The sequence below is a fragment of the Phytophthora ramorum genome (assembly GCF_020800215.1).
Source record: "Phytophthora ramorum isolate Pr-102 chromosome Unknown Phyram_PR-102_s0008, whole genome shotgun sequence".
In the NCBI taxonomy this organism is placed as follows: Eukaryota; Oomycota; class Peronosporomycetes; order Peronosporales; family Peronosporaceae; genus Phytophthora; species Phytophthora ramorum.
The window spans coordinates 2,681,296-2,701,670 of NW_027150654.1; the positions used below are offsets into that span (position 1 = coordinate 2,681,296).

At 57.6% G+C, this 20,375-nt stretch overlaps 5 protein-coding genes across 5 annotated transcripts; 1 reads left to right on the forward strand and 4 right to left on the reverse strand.

Moving 5' to 3' along the window:
• Positions 1-261: 261 nt before the first annotated feature.
• KRP23_9743 (Annexin A3) lies at positions 262-1,251 on the reverse strand (the record flags this gene model as incomplete). The annotated part of the gene is made up of 1 exon (XM_067895336.1): positions 262-1,251. One exon carries the CDS (start codon positions 1,249-1,251, stop codon positions 262-264), a length of 990 nt encoding a protein of 329 aa, XP_067742933.1.
• A 225-nt stretch (positions 1,252-1,476) lies between these two features.
• KRP23_9744 (putative folate-biopterin transporter 2) lies at positions 1,477-3,099 on the reverse strand (the record flags this gene model as incomplete). The annotated part of the gene is made up of 1 exon (XM_067895337.1): positions 1,477-3,099. One exon carries the CDS (start codon positions 3,097-3,099, stop codon positions 1,477-1,479), a length of 1,623 nt encoding a protein of 540 aa, XP_067742934.1.
• A 134-nt stretch (positions 3,100-3,233) lies between these two features.
• On the reverse strand, positions 3,234-4,028 carry KRP23_9745 (Glucanase inhibitor protein 3; the record flags this gene model as incomplete). Its single annotated transcript, XM_067895339.1, has 1 exon — positions 3,234-4,028. One exon carries the CDS (start codon positions 4,026-4,028, stop codon positions 3,234-3,236), a length of 795 nt encoding a protein of 264 aa, XP_067742935.1.
• Positions 4,029-4,429: 401 nt separating this feature from the next.
• KRP23_9746 (Glucanase inhibitor protein 4) lies at positions 4,430-5,248 on the forward strand (the record flags this gene model as incomplete). Its single annotated transcript, XM_067895340.1, has 1 exon — positions 4,430-5,248. One exon carries the CDS (start codon positions 4,430-4,432, stop codon positions 5,246-5,248), a length of 819 nt encoding a protein of 272 aa, XP_067742936.1.
• Positions 5,249-6,047: 799 nt separating this feature from the next.
• Positions 6,048-7,663, reverse strand: KRP23_9747 (Mucolipin-3; the record flags this gene model as incomplete). Its single annotated transcript, XM_067895341.1, has 2 exons — positions 6,048-6,761; positions 6,830-7,663. The coding sequence occupies 2 exons, from the start codon at positions 7,661-7,663 to the stop codon at positions 6,048-6,050; spliced, it is 1,548 nt and encodes a 515-aa protein (XP_067742937.1).
• Positions 7,664-20,375: the final 12,712 nt, after the last annotated feature.

Genomic DNA, 20,375 nt, shown 5'->3' on the forward strand with positions numbered 1-20,375 from the left:
ACTACCGTACACACTACCTTCATCAGCGCTCCACTCGGATGGGACAGATCGCACCTTTCGTAGACGAGTTTCGCCACATTCCTGCCCACAATCTCTCTCGAAGTTTTAAGACCAGGGCCGAACTTTGATCTTAACCAACACATGACACAAAAGAAAGATAAATGACTTCAAACGATACTGCTGGCTGCAGCACACTGGATCAAATGAAGGTAAAAACGAAAGGTGCCTCCCTCCTGCTAGTTAGTTGATGCGTTCCCCCGCTTAGTGGGTCGGCGAGTCGAACACGGCCAGCACCAGTTTGCCGTAGTCGCCACTGACTTCGCCCTGGATGCGGTCTCGCAGGTCCTTGCCGTACGTCTTCTTGTACACGGGTCGGATGTCGCGCAGCACCAGGTGGTAGCGCACGAGCGCCGCGCTCAGCGCGTTCTCGTCCGTGCCGAAGCCCTTCATCGTATTCTCAAAGAGCTCCGAGAGCAGCACCAGCGGCTCCAGCACCATGCGCACGAGGAAGAGCAGCGCGTCCTCTGCGTCGCCTCCGAACTCCTTTTTGACCGCGTGGGCGATGTCGTGCTTGTGCTTCTTCTCATACGCGGCGTTGACGGCGCGCAGATGCTGCGGCGGGCAGGTGACCAGTATGTTGATGAACTCGCGCTCCTTGGTGCCCATGCGGCCCTCGCCGGCCTTGTAGAGGGCCTCGGCGTCTGCCTCCGCCTTCTGTGGGGTGTGGACGGCAGGGTTGAAGTCCTCCAGAGGCGCCTGCAGAGAGGCCAGTACGGCGCTCTTGAGGTCGCCGCCCAGCTCGCTGTCCATGACAGAGCCCAGGTCCTTGTTGTACTTGTCAAAGTACGTCTTCTTGAGGATGCCCATCTCCACGTTGGTGCGGCCCATGACGACGGGGAAGATGAGCTTCTCCTTGGTGCCCAGACCTTTGGTGGCCTTGCGGAGGATGGCGGCGTCGGCCTCGGGCAGCGGCCGCGCGATGAGCTGCAGCAGGTGGCCGAAGTCGCCCGACGTCTCGCTCTTGAGCACCTTCTTGAGCTCCTTGCCGAAGAGCTGCTGGTAGCGCACCGAGATGAGGAAGCGCTGGTCCGCCGACTTGGTGCCCAGCGCGGCGATGAGCCCCTGCTCGTCCGTGCCCAGCCCCTTGCACGCGTCGTGGATGGCCTGGCACGCGGCGTCGATCCCCGGCGCGAAGTTGAGCGACGCGCCGTTGTACACGGCGTGGTTCGCGGGTGGGTACAGGTTCAGCATGGCGAGGAGTGGGGGCGCTTGCGCTCGAAGAGGGAAATTGGATAGTGACTGCGGTCCAAGACGGCGGATACTTTTGAGGCGCCTGATATCACATCGTTTCACTTGGATTGAGTACGGGAATTTACCCACGATTGTGACACGCGGTGCCTAATTATCACTGCGTCAGTGAGCTGACTCACAGCACGAAGACAGTCACAAATGCACATACAAATCTAGCCTGCGCTTTTAGGCCTGCACCTTGAGGTCGATGGCGGGTCCATCGCTGTCGCTGCTGCCCTCGCTCTGCTTCCTGGTCGTTTTGGCCTTGGACGCCAGCGACGAGCTGCTGATGCTCGTAGTGGCCGGCACCATGAAGAGCAGGAAGAGCGGCACCACCTTCGCCACGCTGCGGATGGTCACGGCCGTGGCGAGACCCGCGAAGTCGGTCTTGGAAATCTGCAGATAACTGCAGAGCCACGAGCCGCCGTACGAGGCCACCGACCACGAGAAGTTGTAGATGGACATGAGCAGCGCGAACATGGTGCCCTCGATGCCTGGCGGGCAGATCTTGGCGCACAGCACGAGCGACGGCATGTGCTTGAGGCGCGCGACCACGTCCGAGAGGATCTCGTCACCGAAGATGAAGAACCGATCGCCGATGCCAAAGGCCATGTTCAGACGAGAGACGAGCATGAACTCGGCGAGCGACACGCAGGCGGACGCCAACTGGATGCGGAAGAACATGCGGCGGAAGGGCATGTCCCGGAAGTAGGCGTTGTAGAGCGCGGTGGTGCCCAGCAGCGTAAAGCTGCCCACCGTCGAGATGAAGCCCAAGAAGGACTTGGAGAAGCCCAGCTCGGCCGTCTTGAAGCTGAACATGGCCTCGCCCACACTGGGGGGCAGCGCGTTCGATAGGAAGATCCACAGCATGGGGCGCCAGCAGATGGGGTCCACCACCACCGTCGCGAGGGCGCGGCATTGGTCCTGCACGGTTCGGAAGAAGCCGAGGTATCCTTGCGGCACGAACGTCTCCTCCGGGATCTTGATGGAGATCAGCACCACGGACAGCGGCCCCATGGCCGAAAGGAAGAAGACGCCCATGGGGCCGAACGTGTTGAGTGCGTAGCCGGACACCATCGAGCCCAGCACGGAGCCGACCGACAGCGAGATCCACGATAGCGTCTGCAGGTTGCCGGCCATGTCCTCGCGCTCGCTGCGTGCGGCCTCGACGACTTTCCCGTCGATGACGACGTCGCAAAAGGCGATGCCGAGACTCGCGACCACTAAAGCCACGAGCGCGCTCTCGTACGTTGTGACGAGGCCAGGCACGGAGAGCGCCAAGTAGGCGGCGGCCGAGACGGCGCTGAAGATGAGCAGGTAGGACTTGCGGCGCGTGCCCCAGATGGGGACGCTGTCCGAGAGCATCCCGTAGAGCGGCTTGATGATCCACGGGATGGCGGCGGTGGCGCGCAGCGACTCGGACTGCGCCGGGGGCAGTGCTAGCGTCTCGTTCAGGTAGTAGCTCGTGCCCAGCGAGCAGAGCGTGCTGCGGATGCCCTGCGTGAAGTAGACGAAGAAGATTTGGAGCAACAGGCCATCACCGAACTGCAGGCGCATGGATTTTCCCCAGTGGACGACTGGCTGGACGATGGAGAGAGCTGCGGCCTTCTTCTTCTTCTTGTCCTTGTCAGGGGTCGAACTCACCGAGTAAAGGGAGTCTGTGTCCTCTGTAGTGGAACTGTCCGAGGTGTCGGCTACGCTTGGGCTTGGGAGACTTGCGCCGCCGCTCTCCATATCCACAGCCGCGTCCTGTTTCTTGTTGCGACCGCGGATGCCATCGCTCGGGAGCTCGCTGGGGGAGTCCGCCATGCGTCTGGCAGTGTCTGATCCGGAATGGCGCACGTCGAGCACAGCTTCTACATTTATAGGATAAACTGAAAAAACATCGTTCAATCAAAAATGGTATCTAGATTGAAATATCTACAGGTTGAAGGCAACCTTATCTACGGACGACACGTGCCGTCCCCACCAGTGATGGTCTCAATCCACGCTTGAGCGCTCGACACTCGAGAGTACACACCGTAGTAGCCTTCACGCCCGCAGGCATCGTCCTTCGCCCATCCAGTGATGCCGACCAGCACGTCCTCCCCAGTAGAAGACTCGACAATGAGAGGACCACCAGAGTCTCCCTCGCAAGAGTCCCGGTTCGCAACTCCGCCGGCACACACCATGCTGGAATCCACGGTAGCGTACGCTGCGCAAGCCTCGTCGCTCGTCAACGGGACATCCACAGCCTGCAACTCGTAGGAGAAATTCCCGCCAACCTCTGCGTTTGTTCCCCACCCCATCGTGGTCGCCATCTTGCCGGCCTTGAAGTCCGAATCGTCAGCTGCTGCAAGCTTCACGGGGGCATATTTGCTTGGTCTCTCAAGCTCCACCACCATAAAGTCGTCCGCGTATTTGACGTGCTCGGAGTAGTTCGGGTGGTTCATCAGTGACACGATCTTGATCTGCTCGCCGCTTTGAGTGCCATTTCGGTAGTGATCGCCGATCGAGACCCAGTGGAAGCCGTAGAGTGCGCAATGCGAGGCAGTGAGTACGTGGGTGGGGGTGATGAGCGAGCCACCGCACAAACTGTTGGAGTCTCTGTCGATGCGCAGGCCGGCGACGTACGTCTTGGCTCCGACGGGGACGACTTCGCCACTGAGGATAAGTTCGCGCTCGACGTGGCTTCCAAGTGTGGTGGTTGTGGAGGCAACACAGGCCAACGCGGTGGTGATGGCGGCGATCGGCTTCATCTTGACGAACAAGTTACTTTGTGTTCGTGGATGACAGGATCCGAAGTGTGCTGGGACTCGTGGGCTGGGCCTGCAAACAGCTCTGGGTGGAGGTGAGATCGGTATAGTGTTCGGCATTCGCGATTGCTTGCGATACTTGTCCGGCAATTGGGAGCTCAGTCCGTTGGTAGTTCAAGCAAAACGGGGGCTGGGTCCGTTTGCACTTGATTGTTGAAGTGCAAAGCGCACGATGGATGTCCTGCTGAACAATCAGATAAAACGTTATCCTGTGCGTGCAAAGATGACAGACGCAATCCACCCCCACTCGCTCGTCCAGAACACATCTCAAGTCGAGGAGGCCACTCGGTCATTCGGAATTTCCTTGTCTTCATCTCACCTCACTGTCTCTTCCTCAAATCGTAATGAAGCTACTGTCGGTGATTCTCTCCGTCGCCTCCGTTGCGCTCGCTGTGAGCTCCTTGGTGGCAAACGCTGAAGATGGCTCCAACTCCTACAATGTTTCGGTTGCCGACCTCGTCCCGGGGAATATCTCCAGTGACGGCATCGGCACCTCTCTGACAACCAAGAACAGTACCGTCCCGATCGGCACCAAGACGTACGTCGCGAGTCTGCGGGTCAACGCAACGCACAGCAACTTCTGCGCGGGCACCCTCATCACCCCAAAGCACATTTTGACTGGAAGAGGTTGCATTGGCGCCGACATTCGGTATGCTTCGGTCGGCTCGCACTACAACAACGGCGCTGAAGACGGCGAGCAGATCAAGGTCGTGGCAATCATGAGCCACCCCAACAACTCTGAGAACTCCCAATACTCGTACGACTTCGTGGTCTTGGAGCTGGAGCGACCCAGTTCGTTCACCCCTATCAAGCTCGCTGCGGCAGATGGCTCGGATATCAAAGACGGCGAAATAGTGACCAAACTGGGTTGGTACAACACTGGAGGTGATGGCCAAGACGCTCATGAACTACAGCGCGCTGATGTTCATCTGGTCAGCAACGAAGAGTGTTTCAAGCAGACGTCCGTGGACGAGACGATGATGTGCTCAGCACCCGTCGAAACCAGAGCTCCTGCACAGGCGACTACGGTGGCCCACTCATCCTTGAACGCCCCGATGGCGACATTCTGGTTGGCTCTGTCAGCTGGGGCGACGATTGCAAAAAGCCTGGCTACCCAAGCTACTACTCTCGCATGCCAATCGGTCGTGACTGGATCAAGTTGATTACCAGCGGCGAGTGTTTCCACTGAGCACTAAGCCCATCGGTGGTACAGCTGAAGCTAACGCAGCATACCAGCGCTTTCTTTATTGCCGGATAAATGCCGTGTGGCGTTTCTCAATAGACAGATCAACCAAAAGGTAGACCCCTTGCAACTGCATCTGCTACCAGCCGTGATGAAAGTAGCTCACTTATCCAGTAAATTGGTAGACTCCAATACGCAGACTCACTCGAAGCGCCTTATTTGTTTACCAGAAGTATGTAATGGCAGACTTGCCATCGAATCATAAACACCATAGTAACCTTCACGGCAGCGGGTATCGTCCTTGGGCCAGCTCACCATGCCAACCAATACGTCCCCACCTTTCGGAGGCCCCACAATCAGAGGGTCGCCAGAATCGCACCCACATGAGTAGTTCCCCTTGTATACGCCACACTGGAGTTGAGGGTGGCATACGTTCTGCATGCTTCATCTTTTACGGAACGCCCACATGCTGCAGCTCAACAGCATCAGTCCTATTAACCTCCGCATTCACCCCCTGCCCATCGTACTCGCCGTCTTGGCCCCCTTACATCCTAAGCGTCTGCTGCAGCAAACTTGACAGGTTTGAAGATGGTGGCGTCATGAAATCATCAGAACATATTTCTACAGGCATTCATCGTGTACGACAACGGCTGATGTGTTCGCCTACAGCGACTACCCAGAAAAATTGACCTCGGTGACGACCGAATGCCACAACACTCAAGCCTCCGTGTAGAATTAAACGAATTCACTTAAGCCATCGCCTTTCAACTCGGGTGCCATCAGCGTACGTCCTCGTGGTAGTGGTTCTGCCCTGCACCCGGATTCTGACGCACTTCATGCCGAGTCTTGCCCGGCGTAGGCCACGAAGCCGGAAAAACAGCAGAGAAAAAGGCATCTTCAATGATACCGATGCACACCATTAACACAACGTAGCTGAAGAGGATCATGTAGCTGTACACGTAGATCTGACCGATCCACGGCGTGTACGCAACGTCGTTAAAAGTGTCATGAATTTCGTCGCCATTTGCGACGGAAAAAAGCGTGGTGGCCGTCGCACTCGCGCTCTGGAATCGAGGCACCTTGGCACCGAACATGACCGTCCCGAATAGTACAAACCCCACAAAAATCGGCAGGACACCGACCAGAAATTGTATCACTCGAGGCAATCCGCGGCGCAGTGTGAGTCCCAGGATGTGAAACCGCGTGTTCACCTGCAGATACCTCACGAGACTGCCCCACTGCAATGCACAGCAAGAGGCGAACGTAAAGCACAGCGTGTCGTTCAACGAAAGTCGGTAGGCATGACGCCACGTCGCCAGTAGACATGCCACGGTCACAAAATTGACAGCAATGACGAACCAGAACCAAAAGTCTTTGGCCGCGCCTACTCTCAGAGCGAGTGCGAGTAGGCGTCTGATAGAGCGAGGGGAGTAGTCTGGGTCTTGAGCGGCGGTAGCCTTGATAGCTGTCCACTTCAGCGAGAACTCGGCCGCCTGTAAAGTGTAGCCATCACATGTTATTCCTCAATAAGAAGCAACGAACCCATCAAATAGCAGCATACCTGGTACAGACCGATCACCGTCAGCGTGATCCAATTAAATATGACACTTGTGTCCAGCAGCACGGGGGGCATGTCCTCTTCTCCTTCGTCCTCCCTCGTCCCCTCGAGGAGCGGTACATGGACAAGGTCGTAGTTCATGGTGACTTCCAAATGGCCTTGGTTCAGTAGGTCATAGCGCATCACGACCCTCCACTCGAACAGCTTCTCCACTTGCACCCCAGCGCTCTTCATCTCCTTCCTCCTCATACCCACCACTAATCTGAGCTCCATGGCGTCCAACTCGTCGAAGAACCGCCTCGTCTCCTGTTGACCAGCGGCGTCTCCCCCCATCCGCAGCGGCGCCGGCCACTGCTCGCTGCTGCTCTCGTTCGTAATGTTGTAGCCTCTGTCCAGCGTCTCGTCCCCTACATCCGCGCGCACTGTGAGCAGCGGAGGCGGCAGCAGCAGCGGATCCGACTCGTTGCCCGACACGAGATACGCGTCTAGCGCCACGTCCGCCAGTCGAAAGTAGTTGGCCACGGCCCCGTGCACGTGCTGGCGCGTCTCGTGGATGGTGAAAAGCGCCCCCACAGGCAGCGCCGACGCCCGCGCCGCAAATCCTCCGCCGAAGAACTCGTCGTCCACGTTGGCCGCCACCTCCTCCTCCACTTCGAGCAGGAAATGCGGCAGGGTCACGTGAGCGTCCGCCGTCTCCACGTAGAAAAGCAGCCGCACCCAGTCGTTGGTCAGGGCACGCTCGAACGGGTGCAGCGCCCCACCCAACTGCGAGCTGCGCGCGGTCAGCAACAGCGCCGCGGCCATGTGGAGCAGCAGCCGCAACAGCAACGGCGGCATCCTCTTCAACTTGAAAGTCGATTCTTCCTCAGCCATATCGATTTCCGAAACTGGGTAATGTACCTACATTAGGACCGCCTAAGCTAGCACATCGTATCTCGCGTCTTTGCTAGGGTTACCTGTCGAGTTTAGCTAAGTGTTACCCGTACCGGTATAGTTAAACTTTGTTGAAATCCCAATCGTGGGATGGTGCATGTTGAAGTGGCTATACTGAGCCACCTGCATATCTCGGCCCACAGGTGTAACGGGGTTACCTGAAGAGTGCCCGTCACTCTTCCGAGTTGGGTACATGGTGTATCCAACACCACTGACACGTGGTGGTGGCTCACAGCCACAACATATAGGATAAACTATAGTTGACTTAGGAATTGTATTGCAAGATGATCTCTAGGTAACTAACTATAAATATATCAGTCTATAAACTACGTTGTCTAAGTCAACCGTTCCCCAAGACCGGGAACTAGTGAACCGTCGTTCACTTGGAGTTTGTATACTCCTAGCACTTCCTCGAGCGCAAGGTGCTGTGTGACTCCCGTCACAACGGGGGTCGTTACATGAGAAGAATCAAGAGAGGTAGCTGTAGGCGTAACCACCAGGAAAGCGCCTGGTGGCAGAATACAGCAGTTATGCTGTCTCAAGACCCAGCTCACATCTCCATCCTCACCGCTACTTATCTAGACTACACAGGATTCGACTTTCAACAGGGTTATGAGCCCAAAAGGACTCGTGTTCTAAGCTCAGTAGGATGAACAGCGAGACGAAGACTGAAGGGCTGCCATACGGCTGGGATGGCAAGGACTGGCGGCGTTACAAGTGGATAATGAGGACGATCTTCCGGGAACACGAGTTATTGGAGATCGCCGAAGGCAAGTTAACGCGAGCGGAACTCACCAGCCAGGAGTCCAAGGCTGCTTTCGACAAGAAGCAGTGCAAGATAATGCGAATGATAGGTACTACGCTGCCATCGAACAGGCTGCAACAAGTCGACCACCATGAGACCGGAACGGAAATGTGGGCCGCGCTCTGTGAACTCTGCGAGAAGAGACAAAACGCAGCGATTCGTGAGAGCACGATCCTGCGTCTCTCGGAGGAGCTGAAACTCCTGAAATGTTCAGCTGGGGGCGATGTTCAGTCTGAAAACAGAATTGGCAAGCTATGGTTACGAAGTCAACAACATCAACATGAAGTCTATGATGCTGGAGAGCTTACCTGACCAGTGCGAATTCGAGCAACTCAGGGGCGCGGTAAAATACGGTGGCCAAGGCGGCACTCTAACGCCGGAAGGACTACGGGTGTTGATCGAGGAGGCTGCTGACCGGCAGTCACGACGCCGAGGAAATGAGCGCAGCGCTGAAGGACGTGGAAAGCCTGGGGGCTGACGACCTGGTGCTGGTCCTGGAAATGGTGCGAGTCAGCATCATGGTGGTGGCCAAGGTGGTGGTGGACGAGAACATGGAGATAGTCGTCGCCCAGAAACGGGTGGGTCAAATGACCGTGCGGAGGGCAGAACCTGTTTCCGGTGCGGCCAACCTGGACATTTCAAGGTAAACTGTCCTAACCGCGCGTCACAGGGAGGTCAGCGTAAGAACCAATCCAACTTCACACATAGTGGCCTGAGAGGCCAAGTTGCCACTCACAACGAGCCAGGAATTGTGGCAAGTGCAATTGAGGAAGCGTTCAACTCGGGTGTGGATGTACGTACTCAGATCGACGATGGATCGGAAGTAAGTGGAGTCCCTATCGTCTCACCCAGTCACGCTTGGTGGTGTTTTGACACTGGCTCAAACGCGCATATTGTTAAAGAGCTAGATAGTTTTGTCCACATGGAGGATATTGTGCCTGAGAATATCGCCGCAGATGTGTACAGAGTTGCACACTCAATGGCTACGCAAGCCTAAGGAATAGGAACCGTCAAGATAACGTCTGTGGTCGACGGACGTTCAGTTAATCTCTTCATTGATGGCGTCTTGTACGTCCCAGGAGCCAGGCATAGCCTTTTCTCGATGGGGTTCGCTCTAGAGCAGGGTTTCGAGGTAGATTACGAGAATCTACAGCGTCTTCAAAGATAATGTGCAAGTGATCCATGCATACCCGGCTCAAGACATCGGGATGTTCGATACCAGAGCCCGCACAACTCAAGCGAAGCTGCCACAGGACATACCAGTGGTTAAGTACACAGCGGCAGACGGGGTGGGGAGTTTACGAGCCTGTCACGACCGGTTGGGCCACACCTGTGCTCAGTATTTGAAGGTGATGACTAGTCAAAGGAATGGTGCTCTCCCAACGACAAGAAAAACCTTGCGACGCATGTCACATTGAAAGCAAAAGCAAAAGCGTCGCCGGAATACATTAGACCGAGGTGTCGTGTAGGAACACGCAGAAAATCTCACTACCGAACGGTATGAGTCCCACCAACAACACACGCTTCCCTCGCGAAAGGTCAGCGAACGTTGGATCAACACCTGAAGACCAGGAACGACCCCTTACACCGGGTTGGTTGTAAGCGCCTCTGTATACCAAGGTTGAGTTCGGTCAACCTTAAAATCTGCACTACTAGCCACGAGCGAGGGCTAGAATGCAATATTGCGCTTTCGTGCGAACCCCCGCAGTCCCTCAGAAGTAAGGGTACCGGCAGTCACGCCTAATACGGGTTTGCCGAGGGTAACCTCGGCGGGTAGTGAAATGCACTTGGGAACACTCGGGTTCCACCAATATATAGGGACCGACACTCCTTGTCGCCCCTAACTCTCGGCCACTCCTATCTCTTGGACTGACCAGCAACAAACTCTCGGTTCAATGTACCTCAAGCTCGCTGACAGGCATCCCACGCAGCCGAGCGTATCCAGACTCTAAGACAAGCTAGCTAGACTTACCGAAGACGGACTTGACCCTTGGTGGCTTGTGGGGAAGACTGCTGATTTATTTCTCTTATCCTACAGCTCTGGGAGCCTCTGTAGGCCATCATTTGGCTAGTCCTATATCTCTATACAAATATCAAGTGTAAACAGATCTCTGTGGGAAATCGTATAGCCGGCTCTACACAGCCGAGGGTACGACACGAAATGGGTACAAACGAGGCTTTTAACCTCGGCCGGGGTTTTATTAGACCCAGCCGAGACCTCGGTCACTATTGTTCCTAGGTCACTATAGCGCGGGAAATGAGACCCGCCAATCAAGACGCTCTGTCGCCGTTCACTGAAAGGTGCAACGTCAGCCAAACCGTGACAGTTCGGCACCAAAACCCAACGCCACAACTGCCCCCGCCTCGACGCAAGCTTCCGCAAGTAGTGCGCGTCGCGGCGCCTCTTGATCGCGCCCTGATGGCTCGCCGCTCGCCGTTGCTCAACCGAGCTACGGCTGCCGCCCTTCATGCTCTTGATGCATCCGGAGAGGTTCGTTTCCTGCTCCTCTTTTCTTCTTCATGCTCCTTGAACCTTGCCTGACTTCTCGGTGCTTGTGTCCGTCTGAATCCACATTCACAGGATGCTAGCGGTACTCCGTCCGCTGATTCTGGCTCCGCTGGAGCTTCGGTGACCGTTCCTCGGTCGCCGGCTGCCACGCCTCTGGCTGCTGGCGAGGGTGCAGAGGGTTCGTCCCCACCCACGCCTCCGTCATCACCGGGGTCTTCCCCGGTGTTGGCGTACCTCCTTGGCGCCACTCCGACGGTTGTTTCGACACCGCCGGGGTCGCCGGCGACCCACAGCGTCTCGGTCGGGTGTCAGACTGACCCCACCGACGGTGATCTGCCCCGTAGTGCTCAAGCCGAGCCTTCGGAACCCTCGTCCATCGAGCGGCAGCTATTGCAGCTGGGTCACCTGGTCGTCGGCGTTGCGCGCCAGCGTCCACGACGCGTCGACTCTGTCCTGGACAGTCGGCTGGAGAGCGCCACAGATCTCGGTGAGATTCTGTCGGCTGCTGTTGCACCTGCTCGGCTCTCGCTCGCCGAGTCCGAGGAGATCATCTCTCTACGGGATGAGATCGCTCGGCTGCAGGCCCAGTGCGCCGACTCAGAGGATCGGTTGCACGCAGAGGTGCAACAGCGTGAGAAGATCGAGGTGTTCTGCACCCAGGCGACGAGCGACAGCAACCAGGCTATGGATGCCCTGCGTCAGATCCGCCAAGATCACGTGGCTCTCACTCGGCACCACAACGCCGCTAATGCTGCTCTCGGGCACCATGCCGATATTGTGGCAGGCTTGTCGGCTCGCGCCAAAGCTGCCGAGGCTTCAGCGGCAGCCTCCCAGCGGCTGATCCAGAAGGATCGGGAGCGCTTCAAAGCTGGTCTCGTTGCGTACACGGCGCAGCTTGCCAAGCTTCGGAGCGACCTCGCCGCGTCTGCTCAAGCTTCTGTGGGTACGGTCCCGGCTCAGCTCCAGGCTCTGCAGGCAGAAAATGCGAGCCTGAAGCGAGCAAACTCCATCCTGCGCCGTCATTCGGCCGCCCACGATCTGGACGTGGACACTTTGGTCCTTGCCTCTGCTGGTAAGTCTTCGGTCTCTATTGGCTCGGTCGTCTCTCATCCTCTAACGCATCATGCTTCCTCTGTCAGGTATCACCGCAGGAGACATCGACTGGGACTTGCTCGGGCTGTCGCCTCCGAGCATTTGCTCCAAGCGCAGCCGGGGTTCGTCCTCTGAGAGTTCGGAGGACAGCCCGGAGTCTGCCGTGGACTCGGGCGACGAGGCCAAGGCCCCAGCCGAGGTGTCTGCCGGCGCCGGGGATGACAGCGAGGAGTCGGATGACTTGCCGCTCATCCCTTCGGTCTCCAGGCGTCGGCGTGACCGGCGCAAGCGTCTCCGACAGCGCAGCTCCTCTCCGAGCTCACTGTCGAAGTCGGCTCTTCCCGCCGGCAAGCGGTTGGGCCGACCGTCGGTCGACCTTCGAGCTCGCGCTCAAGGTGGACCCTCGGGCGCTTCTGGGTCGACCCCCGTGACATCTCCTATGTCTGGGTCGACCCACACACCCTCGCCGAGCTCTCCGACGGGGTTGCCATCTGTGTCTCCGGCGCATACGCCTGCCCCGGATTCTTCGGTGCCTCCATCTTCGGCCGAAGTCGTTGACTTGTCGGGGGAGGAGGTCGTCACCGATGCTCCGGTGGCTGCGGTTCCTGCGTCCGGGCCATTTTCATCACCGGTGATTACTCCACCGCGGCATGACGGTCGCCCGTCGCGCAGTGCCTCGGTGCTGGCCAATTTGCGCTCGATGAAGGCTCTGGAGACGCTGGAGGCTTCGGACGACTTTATCCTTGGCTCTGGCCAGTCGTCCGAGGCCCCCCCAGGTTCCTAAGACCCCGGTGGCTCCCACCAGTGGTGGCGTCATTGCCCCGGGTCCGGTCAGTGGAGTTGTGTCGTCGCCTGCCGTTCTGGTGACCTCGGTCGGCCCACCAGTTTCGGCGCCACCCTCGGTCTCGTCGGCTCTGACACCGGCGACTCCGGTTGGGTCGGCTGTGGGTGCCCCCGAGACCTCTGCAGCGTCGGCTAGCCAGCCACGCGCACGTCTTTCGTCGGCTCGGTCTGTGACGCGTCGTGCGCACTCCGAGGTCACGGCCACGCTGTCGACCGTGAGGTGAAGCGACCTGGGTCAAATTGCCGATGATGGGAAGAGATCGCGTCTGAACTGATTGGACCGGAAGGGTTGGGGTTGGTGTCGGATATGTCCGGATAGCCCAGCACCTGACTTGGTACCACAACGATGGTACAGGTAATTTTATTTGCCTGGTACCACCCTTTCGGTACAGTCGATCATCCGGACACTTGCGATCAACCAGACACCTGCAATCATCTGGGCATCCGCGATCATTTGGACTCACCTGATCAGATCGACATGGTACCGCCACAGTGGTACAGTTGGATCGGATGGATGCTGGGTACAACGTTACTATCATTCCGATACGAGGTCAAGATATACTGATGGAAGTTCAAGTATGATGTGCAATCGGTGGGCACGCAAGCGGGATGGGGATAGGGAGAGAGATCTTTGGGACTTTTACCTTTGCTTAAATAGATTCTGATTTGCCTTGCAAGACACAAGTGGCGTCCACACATCCCGGGGAAGGAACTACATTGGCCTATCCGAAGAAGGACCCACCCAGTCAACCAAGGACACGTCACACACCTGGATAGCTTGGCCAGGGGGCGATCGTACAATCTCATCTCAACTCAAGACCCCGCCAGAGAAGGCGGCAAGCAACGGAAAGGGCTATAACAGCACACCCCCAAGGACACCCCCCACGTGATCGACTTATCCCAAGACCCGATCACCAACAACCGACGACCGCGTGAAGGATATCCGCGTGGCCGTCATCCCCCCATTCCCCGGAAGGAGCAGTCCAGCTCCAACAAGTTCTGCCTTGGTCACACCCTTGACGTCCTTCAAGAGAACACCGGAAGAGCGTAACCCGCCCCGCCGTCGGGTACACAAGGTGACTACAAGGTTTTCTGATCACGCCTGATCAACGGAGTACCCCCTCCGATAGTCGGCAGTCCGGGCGTACCGCTGGTGAGTTTGGATCGCATCATCCATTTTTGCGACCCCACTCCACCACAATGGTGCGCGTGCCCGGATCTTCTGGTGACTCTCAGGGATTTCACCGTGAGTCCACCGAAAAAGATGTCAAGATCAAGACGGAACCAGGGAATGAGTTGTCGACGGAAGATGGATCGCCGCCGACGGCGCTGAAAGCGCCAGGATCATCTGATCGTGAGAGTGCTGGGAGGAGCTCTGACGATGTGAAAGAGGAAGGTTCAGCGATGGACCTAGAAGAAAAGCCTCAACCCCCTCCCCAGGTCCCTTCGGGGACCCCCGCGGATCGCGATTCGCATCGCGATCCGCCGGACGAAGTTCCGCCGGTGAAAACCGAAGGACCTTCATCCAAAACCACTCCTCCAGCCTCGCACCCAACCGCGAAGAAGAACAAGTCAAAGACCTCACGCAAGAAGCTGAAGGCACCGGAGTCTGAAGCCGAAGACCAGGAGGATCGCAACACGTGGACGGACGAGCAACTGGAGTCTGCCTTCTTCTACAAAGACCTGTACAAGTTTCTGCACGAAGATCCTGTAATGAAGATCATGCGTCCCAAGCCGATCGGAGAACTTCAAGGTCCGGTGAAGGCGCCAAAGGAGGTGACCAACCAGCTTGACGCAGTCAAACTCCTGATGCGAATGTTGAACGAGGCAGGAATCGTACTTGGTTCGTTCAACGCGAACGAATTGTTCGACCTGGCGTTGCCGGTCATCAGGGAAGCTACGTTAAACCTGTTCGCGAAGCTGACGCCCCTTGTCGGAAGCGTCGTCCCGGTTCAACGTACAAGACCAACACCGACTCGCAGCCAAACTGGATCGTCACAATATGCCTCAGCCACATCGGAAGCAGGATCGGACAGCTCGATCGAGCTGCAGCGGATGACGCTTGGACCAGCTGGAGCAACCATGCTACAATCGCGACAAGAGCGATCGGAAGCCAAGCCGACGGAAATCGTACCACACGATCCAGTCCAAGCGCCGCCCGAACGCATGCAATCATTCTTCAATGCAGCGATGGAACGTTTCCTGAAGGAACAGCAAATGACCGTGACACCGCCAGCTGCTGTCCAGAACAGTCCAACCGGAGCTCAAGACGTGGACATGGAGTCCGTGGGATCGAACCGCCCGGATCATTCGCATGCAAGTGAGTACGATCCGGACGACCTGAGTGTCGGTGTTACTCCCCGTGCCGCAGTCGCTTCTGCTGGAGCCACGAGCGGCGGAGCACTCTCTGCCACCCGCATCAGGGTCTCTGCGATCTCGGAACTGAAGGAATTCTCCGGGAAGGATAACGACGAAGATCGCGCTAGAAGCTGGTTCAGCAAACTGAAGTCTGCTTTCACTCGTGATCAAGCTCCAGACGGCGAGAAGTGTCTGGTGTTCGGTGATTTGCTCACTGGACCCGCGCGTAACTGGTACCGACAGCTGAGTCGAACGACGCGTGGCAACTGGAAGGAGCTATCCAAGAACTTCCAAACTCAATACTGCGGGCGTGGTGTATCTGTCGAGAGACAGTACTACCATGCGCGGAAGAGATCAGACGAATCGCCGTTGGAATATCTGCACCGTTTGAATGTCGCGGGTTTGAGAGCTCAGCTCTCGATCAAGGATGGCTCGATCGAGACCCGCCGTGAGCATGTCGATCACTTTATCGAAACGCTCGACGATCGCGATCTGGCCAGCCAACTGGCGCTGCTCAGAATCCCGGATGCAGACACTCTCGAAGAAACACTGCGATATCGACAACGCGCGAAGGCGAGGCAGGGAAAAACGGTGTATGGATCCATCAAACCCAAGCAGAAGACGCCAACTGGGATCACCCCATCCGCCAACGCTCGCGCGGTTCGTACAGTCCGTACAACGGCCAACTCGAGTGAGTCCGAACCGGAAACCAGCGGATCGGAAGGAGAAGGAGATCTGCGCAAGGTGTACTTCGCGTCAACGCCTGACCAGCCGACTCGATCGCGATCGGATCAAGATCAACGTCGTCTTAGTCGAGACTCCAACGACCGTCGCCTCGATCGTCCCACCGGACTACCCGAAGGAGACATCCCGCGGAAGCCATGTTCCCACTGTGGATCGGCGAAGCACACCGATCTTGGTTGCTGGAAGCGTCTGACGTGCGAGAAGTGCGGCAAGAAGGGTCACCCTACTGACCGCTGCCTCTTCGTCTGCAAAGCCTGCGGAGAGGTCCACGGGGCTGGAGAGTGCCCGATGGAAGAGTTCTACAACTTGATCCGTCAGTGGTACTGTTGTCAAGAAGGCGCCTCGGGCAGCTGCCGTATACCGGTAGGATACCGGTATGACCTTCACTCAGTGGGACCGCAATCATTCCTGTGTTGACGGGACGCTGATGATGGGACGCGGGACACTGATGATGGGACGCTGTTTACGCTACGGGGATTACGGGACACGTGGGTACAAGATTGTGGGTACAAGATGGGCATCCACGTGGCAATCGCTGATTGGCTGAAGCAACTCAGTATCCGGTAAGGAATCCAGTAGAGTGTATCCAGTAGAGAATCCAGTAGGCTTAGAGGTAGCAAGGGAGTTTGCGAACTAAGGACCTAAATCAATCACTTTGCATTTTGCCATCAACCGACCAAGCCTTTTGGTTATGAGCCCAAGCCCCGTCTTCCCTGCCCAAGACCAAGACCCCGACTACGCCTTCGCCATGGACGCCACCCCGACCACGACCGCCCGCATCAACAAGTTCAACGGAACCAACTTCCACACGTGGAAGTTCAAGATGCAGATGGTGCTCGAGGAGCGCGAACTGTGGGAAGTGACGAGTGGGGAAGTGAAGCTGGAGCACTGCACGACCACGGCGGATCAAGCGACGTTCAAGAGGAAGTCGCGTAAGGCGCTGGCGATCATCTGTCTCGCGATGGAGGACTCGCAGCTGCCGCTGGTTCGCTCGGCCAAGGACGCGCATGATGCATGGTCAAGACTGGAAGGACACTTCGAGAAGAAGAGTTTGGCCAACAAGCTCTTTCTTCGTCGGCGTTTCTTCACCACGATGATGGACGAAGGTGATGATGTGCTGGAGCACATCAACAAGCTCAAGACGCTGGCGGAGCAGCTCGACGCGGTTGGCGCTCCGGTCAGCGAGGACGACTTGGTGATCACGCTTCTGGGCAGTCTGAGCGAGTCGTACCAGTTCCTGATCACGGCGTTGGAGTCGAGAGCCGACTCGCTGTCGTGGGAACTCGTGACGTCTCGGCTGCTGCATGAGGACATGAAGCGCAAGGAACAAGGTGGCGGCGGCGTCGACGGAGCCGCGCACGGCCAAGGTCAAGCGTTCATGGTCAACAACAACAAGCGCAAGGGCCGACCGGTGAAGAAGACCGGGGCGTGCCACAACTGCGGCAAACAAGGACATTGGATCGCGGAGTGTCCCTCGCGGGTCCAGAACGACGCTGAGCGATATCGGTCGCAGAGTGCGAACGTCGCGCAGGACGAAGAAGATCCTGGCGACTACCTTTTCTCGGTTGGTCGTACGAGCAGTGCCGCCAAGCCGAGTGACATGTGGCTGGTCGACTCGGGTGCGACGCAGCACATGACGAGTTCCAAGACGTACATGAGGAACTACAAGACGATGGCTCCGGTGGACGTGCATCTCGCGGACGACGGTGTGGTTCAGGCGGTGGGGACCGGCGACATTGTCATGTCGATGAAGACGCCGCGCGGCATGAAGAAGGGTGTGCTCACGAATGTGTGGCATATCCCGAAGCTGTCGCGCAACCTGTTTTCGGTCGGCCGCTTCACCAAGGACGTGGGGCCAGTGACCTTCGAGAGCGACGGGTGTTTCGCGGACAACAAGGGTCTCAAGTGGCAGCTCGGCGCTCGTGAGGGCAAAGGGCTGTTCAAGCTGTGCATGACTCCGATGATGCCTGACGAGGCCAATGCGGCAAGTTCGAAGGATCGCCAAGGGGACACCACGTCGTACCTCTGGCACCTCCGACTTGGTCACATTGGCCGTGGCGGTCTAGACGCCATCGTCAAGAAGAGCTACGGTGTTGGCATCGACATGACGTCGGTGAAGCAGTGGGAGCTGTGCGACGGGTGTGCACTCGGCAAGCAAACGCGAGTGAGCTACATGAAGTCGTCCCCGAACCGTGCGAAGCACGTGCTGGAGGTGGTTCACAGCGATGTGTGCGGCCCCATGCAGACGCCAACGTTTGGGGGCAAGCGCTACTTCGTCACGTTCATCGACGACAAGTCGCACATCTGCGTGGTGTATTTGCTGAGGAACAAGTCCGAGGTGGCTGCCAAGTTCGCGGAGTTTGTGGCGTTTGCTGAAACTCAGACCGGCAAGCGTGTGAAGACACTCCGGAGCGACAACGGTGGCGAGTACACTTCCGGCGCGATGGCCAAGTTCTGTGCGGACCGTGGTATCGTGCAGAAGTTCACGCCGCCGTACACGCCCCAGCTGAACGGAGTGGCCGAGCGGATGAACCGGACGTTGGTGGAGTGTGCGCGCTGCATGCTGGAACATGCCGGCTTGCCCAAGACGTATTGGGGTGAAGCGGTGATGACGGCTACGTTCCTCCGTAATCGGTGTCCGACACGCGCCATCAGCCACGACAAGTCTCCGCACCAAGTTTGGACGGGCAAGAAGCCGCTGCTGGCGAACCTGAAAGTGTTCGGTTGCCACGCGTATGTGCACGTGCCGAAGGCGAAGCGCACCAAGTTCGACGCTCGGTCGGTGCGCTGTCGGTTCCTGGGGTACTCGGAGCACGAGAAAGCGTATCGATTCGAAGAACTGGAGAGCAGTCGCGTGCTGGTGAGCCGCGACGCGCAATTCATGGAAGAGTGGGAGACGCGACTACCATCAGAGGGAGGTGGTGGTCATTCAAGATGAAGAGACGACGGATCAAGATTCGTCGCAGTCGGATGAAGACGACAACGAAGAAGAGGAAGAAGAGGAAGAAGAGGAAGCTGCGCGGGACAAAGACTTCGGGCCCGGCCACAAGCGACACCCGCGGACGCAGTCACTGGAGGAAGCCACGGAGGTTCCAAGTGCCAAGCGGTATGCGTCGCAGAGTCGACACCAGACGCTGGACGAGATGTCTGCTGCGGCTCAAGAAAGTCAAGACTTCGAAGCTGCGTACGTCGTGGATTCAGTGGGAGAAATGCCGACCACGTTCAAGTCGGCGATGGAATCCAGCGACGCAGTCAAGTGGAAGGAGGCGTGCGACTCGGAGTGTGACTCGCTGCTCAAGAACGACACGTGGGATGTCGTACCACTGCCGAAGGGACGCAAGGCGATCGGCTGCAGATGGGTGTTTCGCGTGAAGGAGAACCAAGCTGGAGAGATTGAGCGGTTCAAGGCGCGACTGGTGGCCAAGGGTTTTTCGCAGAAGTACGGCATCGACTACGACGAGACCTTCGCACCAGTGGCCAAGTTCACGTCCATCCGGATCGTACTGAGTCTGGCTGCCAAGTATGGTCTCAAGCTACACCAGATGGATGTCAAGACTGCGTTCCTCAACGGTGTGCTGGACGAAGACATCTACATGGCACAGCCGGATGGCTACGTGGACGAAGACCACCCGGACCACGTGTGCAAGCTCAAGCGGTCGCTGTACGGACTGAAGCAGTCGCCGCGCATGTGGAACCAGACCATCGACGACTTCATGCTCAAGCTGGGGTTCAAGAAGTGCGAGTCCGACCACTGCGTCTACCTGAAGCGTGACGGCCAAGACATGATCTTCGTGGCGCTCTACGTCGACGACTTGGTCCTCGCCAGCAGCAACGACGAGCTGTTGGAATCGACCAAGCACGCGTTGAGCAAGCGGTTTGAGATGACGGACCTCGGCGAGCTTGAGTACTTCCTCGGGATGGAGATCAAGAACGACCGCGACTCCGGAAAAGTGACGGTGCGGCAGACCAAGTTTCTCAAGTCTATCCTGACCAAGTTCGGCATGCAAGACAGCAAGCCTGTGAAGACGCCGCAAGACCCCGGACTCAAGCTGACCAAGAACATGTGTGAGGGTGGCTGCCAGCATGAAGACACGATGAAGAACGTGCCGTATCGGAGTGCCGTCGGTGCTCTCATGTACTTGATGGTGGCAACGCGTCCGGACCTGGCTGCTGCAGTGGGAGTGCTGAGCCAGTTCTCTGCCGACCCGTGTCCGACGCATTGGCAAGCCCTCAAGCGTGTGCTGCGGTACCTCCAAGCGACGCCT